At 38.3% G+C, this 10,549-nt stretch overlaps 1 protein-coding gene across 1 annotated transcript in view; it reads right to left on the bottom strand.

The window, feature by feature from the left end:
• The window catches only part of eys (EGF-like photoreceptor maintenance factor), a 302,080-nt gene extending 292,017 nt beyond the window's left edge, over positions 1–10,063 (bottom strand). The window contains exons 1-2 of the mRNA XM_039651858.2: positions 9,215–10,063; positions 4,347–4,463 (exon numbers count right to left, since the gene is read on the bottom strand). Coding sequence (XP_039507792.2) covers positions 4,347–4,463; positions 9,215–9,968 — 871 coding nt within the window. The 5' untranslated portion in view covers positions 9,969–10,063. The remainder of the gene's footprint in view (positions 1–4,346; positions 4,464–9,214) is intronic.
• Between the last annotated feature and the right edge of the window lie 486 nt (positions 10,064–10,549).

Here is a 10,549-nt window from a genome sequence, read left to right on the forward strand (position 1 = left end):
TGTACGTCTCTCTGCAGTGTTTCTTGGGGATCCACGATGGGAAATTGTAAATGTAAAGCTCTTTTATTTTTACAAGAACTACAGTACCTTTGATTGACAACCATCCCTTGCAGGAGGTCTTTTAAATAGTAATGCTATTGAAACATGATTCAATGTTTGATAAAGGTTGATGACTTAAAGGTTGTTGAAAATCATAAAAGTAGTGATAGGAAACAGATAGTGCCACCCTGCTGTGCACTACCTTGAGATATAAACCCATCTAAATCAAAAGCCAACCTTGCTATTAAAATCACTCATAAACGAGACAATTACAGGATTTGAATTTCCACAAAAACCAAGGGGCAGGTGAATAGCAAAATTAATAGTGTACCCACTAGGGCATATCCTATTAATTTCGTAACATGCGGATACAAAAACTGCTGGCAGACTGAATAAGGTACACAGGAGAGTGGAATCAAAAGAAAATCTCATTTGAAGTGTCCCACGAGTGGGTCTCATTATTATGTGTGTGTAGGCTTTGGTCCGTAAGGGCAGTTGGGAACCGGGCCAGCCGTTAACTTCACTATGATTAATGGGGTGACAGCTTGGGCAAAGCCAGAGAGCTGCTGGCCCCACAGGGTGCCCGAACAGAGCAGAACTGGAGACCAGTTACTTCCAGTTTCTTATGAGGTGCTCCAAGAATATGCAATAAGAGACGTGCTGATCACAGTGCAACAGTTATTATAGTTATCAGCCATCAAATTGACGTGAATCATTAGTAACATGTGGCTGCGATTTAGGCAAATGAGACACCACGATTTGATACTCAAAACCATGCTCGTGGAACAAGATTTTTTTGAAAACGTCCAGCAGAATTAATCTCCAACAGTCAGCTTTACCAGCCCGTTCTCATCCTTTAGCGTCACATAGAACACTATATGACAACACGGCGCTATACTACGCACATGGCACCCTTTATCGTTAATATTCACGCAAACCCAAGGCGTCGTAATTCCTTTCGTGTAATATGAGACTACCCTACCCTACCCCACAGCTAAACCTAACCATCACAGCGCGTCTTATATTAACGATAACGGGTGCCATGTGCGTAGTATAGCGCCGTTTTGTCATATAGCGTTCTATATGACGCTAAAGGATGAGAATGCGTTGGCTTTACACAAAAGCAAACATGGAGCTTCTTGTAAAGTTGTCACATCTTATTGCAGTGCTGGATTCTTAAAAGTGGGGTATGTGATTTTCTTTTTTGACCATTTTTTTTCAAAATCACTTGAAATCTAATTCCTAACCAACTTACAGCCACTGAGTTAGAAGCACTGAAAAGAAAATTAAGCAATTGAATCATCTGTGGACCGGGCAGGACTCGAAAAACTCCAGCCAATCATTTCCAAGACCACCTTGAATCATTGGACAGAAAATGTGTCAATCAAACGGTCGTACCATACCCCCATCACCCTCACACGTGTGTCCCCTTTTTGCACATACTCAAAGCTCATGACCAAGTCACAGTAAGTGCAAGTCACCCCAGAACAGAGAGCAATCTAAGTGCAATCTCGCGCATCTGAGTTTTGCACGTCCATGTTGAATGGGTGGAGTCAGGGCAAGCGTTGGAGGAAAGAAGGTAGGACGTTTTGAGTTGTTTATTTTCAAAAACTGCTGGCCGTTCTGCAAATCCCATACCCTACCTGTAAGCCATTTAAAACAACATTTATACACAGCCCATTCTCACTCCCAAGGCGTCACCTAACTGACGCCTTGGGAAGCATTTGGACATGCTTCAATATCTGACGCTTTAGGTGCCCTTTAGCGTCAGTTAGATGACGCCCTAGGATCGTGTGTACCCTACCCCACCCCATACCTAAACCTAACCGCGTCCTCTAACTGACGCTTTCCTTTAGCGGCACTTAGATGACGCCGTAGGATCGCGTCATGTAAGTGACGCTAAAGGGCGCCTAAAACGTCAAATATTGAAGCATGGTCAAAGGTGACGCCTTGTGGTGAGAATGCGTTGTTATAAAGCAGTTTGGGGACAGTATTTTAATAAAATGTATACTTGTATAAAAGGGTGCATTAAATTGATCTGTAACACTTTACAAGAAGGTTTAATTATTAGTTAACATTGGTGAACTAACAATCAATACATTTGTTACAGTATTTATGAATTTTCATTAATGTTAGTTAATAAAAATCCAGCTGTTCATTGTGTGTTCATGTAAGAACACAGTGCCTTAACTGATGTTGACAAAATACAACTTTTGAGTTTAATAATGTATTAGTAAATGTTGAAACTAACATTAAGATTAATAAATGCTGTAGAAGTGCAGTTCATTCTTAGTTAACTTGTGTGAAATAATGAAACTTCATTGTAAAGTGTTACCAAATAAATGCTGCTCTATTGAACATTTTATTCACCAAGAAAAAGAAACATACCACGGTTTCCACAAAAATATTAAGCAACACAACGGTTTTAAACTTCAAATCAACTTAGAATGATTTGGAAGGATCATGTGACACAGCCCATTCTCACCCCCAAGGCGTCAGTTAGGTGACGCCTTGGGAAGCATTTGACCATGCTTCAATATCTGACGCTTTAGGCGCCCTTTTGCGTCAGTAAAATGACGCCCTAGGATCGCGTGTACCCTACCCCCACCCCACACCTAAACCTAACCGCGTCCTCTAACTGACGCTTTCCTTTAGCGTCAGTTAGATGACGCCGTAGGATCGCGTCATGTAAGTGACGCTAAAGGGCGCCTAAAACGTCAAATATTGAAGCATGGTCAAAGGTGACGCCTTGGGTTGAGAATGCGTTGTGTGACACTGACTGAAGACTGGAGTAATTATGCTAAACATTTACAATATTATCATAATATCACTGTTACAATATCATTATCACTGTTGTTAGTTTATATTTAATATATATATATATATATATATATACTGCTCAAAAAATAAAGGGAACACTTAAACAACACAATGTAACGAAAAAAGTATTTAATACGATTATTTCATTCATTCAGATCTATGATGTGTTATTTTAGTGTTCCCTTTATTTGTTTGAGCAGTGTATATATATATATATATATATATATATATATATATATAAAAAACAGAAATGCCAGCCCATTCTCACCCCCAAGGCGTCACTTAACTGACGCCTTGGGAAGCATTTGGACATGCTTCAATATCTGACGCTTTAGGTGCCCTTTAGCGTCAGTTAGATGACCCCCTAGGATCGCGTGTACCCTACCCCCACCCCACACCTAAACCTAACCGCGTCCTCTAACTGACGCTTTCCTTTAGCGTCAGTTAGATGACGCCGTAGGATCGCGTCATGTAACTGACGCTAAAGGGCGCCTAAAACGTCAAATATTGAAGCATGGTCAAAGGTGACGCCTTGGGGTGAGAATGCGTTGGAAATGCTGCCTTGTCTGAGACCCTTGACAAATCAAAAGAGTTTTTGTGACACAGATTGCAAAGTGTTCCTTTGCCAGTTTACTCTGAATGGTTAATCTCAAGTAAAAAATTCATCATAGATTGTGATAGTCCTAAATCTGTGTCAGACAAACCAGACATTTTTCTTCCACATTAAAGCTGTAGGCATGACATTAGAGGCTGCTATCTGCTTGAACAAACAAGCCACTACACAAAAGTCAATTAATCAACAAGCAAAGGCCACCTGGACCTCAGACTGGAGTCTTTATCATGATGTTATTATCAGGAACACCCAAGGGACCATGAAACTTTTGTTCCACATTTGTGGGTGAGATCCTCATTAGCCCAGCAATGGTTTTACAGAAGCAAATGAGACTCATTACTTTCCAAACGCCTGTCACGATCGTGCCTTATAAACAGATTGGAAAGGACACAGGAGCATACGTTTTTTATGTCCATTGCTTTTCTACAGGAAAGGCTTCATGAGTTTTATCAACCTAAGCGCATATCACTCAAATGAAGCCATAGCTAAAGCCTTTATTAAATAATTGGTCATTTATGCACCAATAATCTTCTGAAGACTTTCTTATATGAATAATTCAATTGTTACATTTTTTCCAAATCCGCTTCTTTACTTAGGAAAGACAGTTTAGTGCTAGTGGAGATAGAAAAAAAAAAAGCCTCACTCAGATTTGAGTTTGCATAATTGTGCTGCCATTGTGAAGGCACCCAAAATGACCCATGATTAACCACATGCAAAACATAATGAGTCAAATGAAGCCAAAATTAAAAAAATGAAACCTGCATTACTGGACCTCAGAAGAAATATCACTCTATCGTGAAGTGCATAATTCACAGAGGCTTTCTAAAATTATTCTGATTTTAAATCAAAAACTGTAACATATATAGCTACTTGCCTGTATATCCTGTGAAACATTCACATCTGTAGGAAGTTGTTGAGACCTGTACACAAGCTCCTTGCTTGCACCCTTTTCTGCAATTCTGATGTTCAATGATTTCAGAGCAGTTGACACCTTTGGAGTGAAAATAGACATAGCTAAATTAAATCCGTGCATATTATTCAGTACATTATCATTGTATTCAGTATATTATTATTTTGCATGCGTAAATGGCTTATATAATTATATAATGTAAAGGATTTCAGAATTTTCTGCATTCAATAATTCTCAATCTACTACACAAATACACAAATATTGATTTTACAAAACTTCATATAATGCAATCTGGTTTGAACTTTGCAAAATAAATGTAAATATCAACACATATTAAAGGCATACCCACTTCAATGTAGTATTATTTTCCTAGCATTGTTTTTGCCATTCAAGTGAAGTGGGTGGTAAATGCCAAACTAAAAAAAACAAAACAAAAAACAAAGCCGTGTCATAAAAGTAGTAGTAGGCAATGTCACGAGCCTTCTAAATTCGTACGTGTGAAGAGTCGAGTGAAATTTAAGTAATTATTCACGTTAATATTTATCGACGCGTTTATAGCTTTTTCAAATTCTAGCGTTGCAATGCGTACAGGCACCACACGCACCGACGGTCATGTGACACAAGACAACCCAATAGATTTTTTTATTTTATTTATTTTTTTGTTAAATTGAAATTAAATTTTACAGAGAAAAAAATGTATTGAACTAACAATATTAAATTACAATTCTCAGAGGGCAGATATGAAGAGTTCAGATGCAAAAGCCTCTAAATGCCATTTGAAATTTTCTTCTTTAAAGATGATTTTTATCAAACTTGTATATTTAAGTTCAGTAATTTCACTTAAATACAATTAATAGGTAATTATCATTGCCATTTAAGTGAAATTACTGAACTTAAATATACAAGCTTGATAAAAAATGATCATTCTAGAAGAAAATTTCAAATGGCATTTAGAGGCTTTTGCATCTGAACTCTTCATATATACAAATCAAATAATAGACTCAAATCAAATATACAATCAAGAAGACAAAAAAAAAGAATAAAGAATAACATTTAAGTAAAAGTAAGTCCTTGCAAGGGCTAAATGAGCTAAAGTGCACTTGGTTCACTGAAAAAAAACTGGCTACTGTAGAAGCTTTCATTTGAAAGGATGCAAAGTGACAGCAAAAAATTTAATAGTATCCATAGTAGGATACTATGGTGGGGAATGAGATCTATTTGATTAAAACATTCTTCCAAATATCTTCCTTTGTGTTCAGCAGAACAAATAAACACATAGAGGTTTGGAACAACATGAGGGTGAGTAAATGTGTGTAGTATTGCGCCGTTTTGTCATATAGCGTTCTATATGACGCTAAAGGATGAGAATGCGTTGGTAAATACTGACAGAATTTTTATTTTTGGGTGAACTAATTAAAACTGGTTAAATTATACAATTTTGTGATTGGTTTGAACTCTCATCGTGCACCAGATTAATTTCACATCAAAATGTTGCCCACAGGAGTGTTTGTTGTGTGTGGTGGACCTTGGTCAAATAATTACTATTATTAATTAATTATTTTGTTTTCAAATGAACTGAGAGAAATGAGACCCTTGGGGTAAACGGACATGAGTGGCATGATGTTGCTTTCTATCTATATAGGTTAATAGAGGTGCACATTTTTCAGTCTGCACATAGTGGAGTGTGACCTATTAAATATATCTATAACAAAAAGGTGTTTAAAAAAAATATGTGTGATAATACTATACTATTAGCTATATTTAAAAAAAAATTAGTATTAAATAAAAATACAATTATTTTATAGTACACTTAAAAATACAATGCTAATATTTACATTTTCAATGTACATTCAGTGTAAAATTTTCAAACCTAAAACCAGCAAGCTTTTATTTTGGCAGGTTGCCAGGAAGAAACTGAAACTGGCACATTTATTATGCATTCAGTTCAAATGGAAATCATAATTAGTTGATCTAAAAACTGTAATTTTGCATTAACAGCTGTCAAAACCATGTTGGTACAACTGAACTTATTTACCCAGCTCATTTATTAATTTGGTTTTGCATGCGCACATGCACACCACTTATGTGCACCCCTGTATATATATATATATATATATAAATACATAAAAAAGGGAAAAAAACTATATACTATATATACGAGAGATAGAGAGAGAGAGAGAGAGAGAGAGAGAGAGAGAGAGAGAGAGAGAGAGAGAGAGAGAGAGAGAGAGAGAGAGAGAGAGAGAGAGAGAGAGAGAGGTGCAAAAGCAGAAGGCGAGGATGAGGTGTATAAAGGCTTTTTCCCAGGCCAAGCAGGGAGAGTGGATGAAATGGGAGAGTGTGGAACAACCTAAGATGGGCTGGCAAGACTTTTGGGCAATAGAAGAGAGTCGGATCAGTTTCCTTATCAGGTCAATGATGTTCTCACATCACCACAGAACCTAAAACTTCCTAAAAGAAGAGGATCCCTCTTGTCCTTTGTGTTCATCACCTGCCACACTAAGGCACATTCTGACAGGATGTAAGGTGGCTCTTACCCAAGGTCGGTTTACTTGTCGCCATGACCAAGTACTGCAATGTTTGGCTTTAGCACTGGAAGGCAAGCGTAACATGGCCAATAAGATGCCGCCTCTTCTAGCAAAACATTACACACAGAAGGCAATATTCCTCCGCCCAGGTGAGCAAACACCAAGAAAAGGTGTTAAAACCAATTCTCACCCAGGACAACTGGAAGCTGCTAGGGACTGGAAAATGCTGGCTGATCTTGATCAACGGCTTATTTTTCCACTTGAGATTGCCACCACTAACCTACGACCAGAAATTTTGTGGTCTGGATCAGCTCGCATTGTTCAAATGATAGAGTTAACAGTGCCATGGGAGGATGCTGATGAGGCATATGAGAGGAAGGAACTGCGGTATGCTCATCTGGCCACTGAAGCAGAACAGCGAGGATGAAGAGTCCAGGTTTATCCAGTAGAAGTGGGTTGTCGAGGATTTGTGGCCCACTCTACAACCCGGTTCCTCAGAGACATCGGATTCAGTGGCCAAGAGTTGCGTCGCAAAGTAAAGAAATGATCTGAAGCAACAGAGAGGGGCAGCAACTGGCTGTGGTTGAGATGGAAAGATTCTGGCTGGCTGTGTACAGGCCACCACGCTACAGTTTAGTAGAATTCCTGAAGAATCTGTTGGTTTTATTTGGATAGTTTGCATAGTAATTTAATTTAATTTTTAAGTTATTACGTTCCTGTGCATATTTCGTGAATGAGGGTTGGTGTTTGGGCAGATATTGCGTTTTGCGGTAGTATGCCATTCGGAACTGTTGCCACTGAACCTACTTTAACAAAGACAGTGGGACTCGACAGCCTTAGTTAAACGGGTTGGCGCTTATGGTTGGGTTGCGGAGAGATTGTGAGATTGTGGTTAGGTCACATGTGAACTACGAGGAAAGAACAACCTCAGCAGCAGGAGGGATGTAAAGGTCAGTAAGCTGGGCTGAGTTGAGTGGGGGATGGAGGGGGATGAAACACTGAGGATGGAAGTTTTAATGTCTACTCTTGTCTTCTGTAATGGAAATCATATATATATATATATATATAAACACACACACACACACACACACACACACACATATCTGTTCTCTGCTTTATATTGACTTGGACCACTCTGGCCTAGTTGTGATAACATGGTACCCAGTGGTCTCTAGGGAATGCCTCCAGTGCTTTCCAAAGAAGTATAATGAATTTATTCAGCAGACATAAAAACAAACCACATTAGCTAGTTTGACAACATTACACCACTTTAAATACTCAACTCTCCTTGGTGCTCACCAAGAGACCAACATTTAAACAACATTTGGATGCCAAATTTATTGACAAGCAAGACAGGAAAAAGAAAACTAAACGGTAGGAGGAAAACTATTAAATATCACACAATTAAAGAATGCTTTCAGGTGGCACAAAAACATATGAGAATAATTAGGGATGATTAGGAAACTGAAGGGGTGCAATGGGATAAAGTCATTTTAAAAACGCCTATTCAAATAAATGGTCCAGAGGGGCTCTGGTTTTGAAATAATTGCACAGTGCTAAATGTGGAGGGCTTGCAATTATGACAGATAAAGAATAAATAAGTGTCTTCAAAGAAACTGTTCTCTGTAGGTGGGTGGACACCCATTAAACCTCCCCCATCCATTATGATTGAAAGGTCAGCATGGATTCATAATGGACTCTGCATTAAAGGAATGTTAGTCGACAGCCTATTTTTGTGGCATAATTTTGATTACAACAAAATATAATTTCAATTTAAGTTGAAGGTTAAACTGCAGGGTTGTACACCATTCTGAATTTCATTGAAAATGCCTTATACATACACTCTAAAAAATGCTGGGTTGTTTTAACCCAACTTTGGGTCAAATATGGACTAACCCAGCCGTTGGGTTAATTTTTTACATTACATTTTTAACCCAGCATTTTGGGTTTGTCCATTTTTGACCCAAAATTGGGTTAAAACAACCCAGCATTTTTTAGAGTGTATCTGAATTTGATTTAAGGTAGCAAACAGGATGCAATTTGAATGTAAGGAAGTATTGAAATTAATTGACATTCACATAAATGTTTGTACATTTGCAAGAATACAACTAGAAAAAAAAATGTCAAGACCATTTTAAATGTTGATTTGACAAAACCTTGTTTGAATGATTTGAAAAAGACTGTAATTGCAAGTTTTGCTTTATGCAATAAATGCTGCCAGTGGAGCTTACCTTGTATTGAGCCTGCATGGCCGCATATTTCTTTTAAGTTATTTGCTAAACAGAGTAAATTAGAGTTCCTCACCTGTGAATGGAGCAAGACAAAGACATTCGTACGGTGGGCGATCTGTGTAGGCAGTTCTCTTGTTCACGCAGGTGCCTCCGTTTAAACAGGGCTGTTCATAGCATCCATCAATGTTCTCACAATAATGTCCAGAAAATTGTTTGTGGCACTGACAGCTAAATGAATCGTCCTTAAATGTAGCTTTGCATTGACCATTACCCGAACACAGGCGAAGAAGAGGTGAGCTCTGGCAGTGCTGAGGCTTTACCAGAAGTGCAATGCGTAGGCCAAGCCTACACAGATGACTACTGCCTCTATGGACGACCGTGAAGTAATTCATACCGTACGCCAGCCACTTCGATTCCACTTGCAAAGTACCATTAATACTGTTGGCAAACACCAACTGCTCCTTTCTTGGCTCTAAAATCAAGCAGTTTTCAAACTCCTCTTTGGACACATTGATTAGGTGGATACCATATTGTTCCAGCGTTCTGTCAGTGGAAACAAACATCACATCTCCAAGTTGAAGGTCCAGTGGGCAAAGCTGAGGAAAGTGATATGGCCCAGTTGTCCACAAGTATCCATTTGTTTCTGTTTGTATGTTCCAGCACTGGGTCAAGCTGCTGCAGGTGTTCTCCATGAGGGTCCACCTCACGCTGATGTTCTTTGGCTGAGTGTGCCATTCACGAGACATGGCTCTGCGGCAGGTTACCTGGCCATAGATGTCATTTATTACACAGCTGAGCAGGAAGGCAATGATAACTAGTTTAGTCATGTTTGTTTTTCTTCAACCTTGACTGTTTCTTTATTTAGCCACTTGATGCTTTTCTTCAGTCCGAAGCTTTTCTGGATCTTTGAACTGCAAGTTTTGATGTCTGTAAGCAAAGACAATGGAGTAATATAGCATGTTTCAAAAACAGCATGTTTATAACCTTTAAAATGAATTATTGAAACCGAAATGTCTCTATGCAAAATGTCTCTATATAGAATATTTTATAGCAATACATTCATAACCCAAAAAAGACAGCTGATATTTTTCCTTCATTCATTCACTCACTCTCATGTTTTTGAAGAATCATTATGAATTTGTCATATAATCACCATTAGGGCTGGGTGTCGAAACAGTTTTTCTGATTCAAATCAAATTCTGATTCATAAACTCTTAATAAGATTCTGATACATTTGAGTACATTTAATTAGAATGGCCATTTTGTTTACATATGAAACTTTCTAAATTATAGAGGTCTGTGTTGCAAACTGATTCAGACTTGAATCTGGCCACACTACTTGCCACGTAGGGGTGTGTGCGATATCATGATTTTAGATTGTGAACGATAAAAATGTCTCCACGGTCTG

This window comes from Pimephales promelas, chromosome 11, assembly GCF_988280905.1.
Source record: "Pimephales promelas chromosome 11, fPimPro1.hap1.1, whole genome shotgun sequence".
Taxonomy (NCBI): domain Eukaryota; kingdom Metazoa; phylum Chordata; class Actinopteri; order Cypriniformes; family Leuciscidae; genus Pimephales; species Pimephales promelas.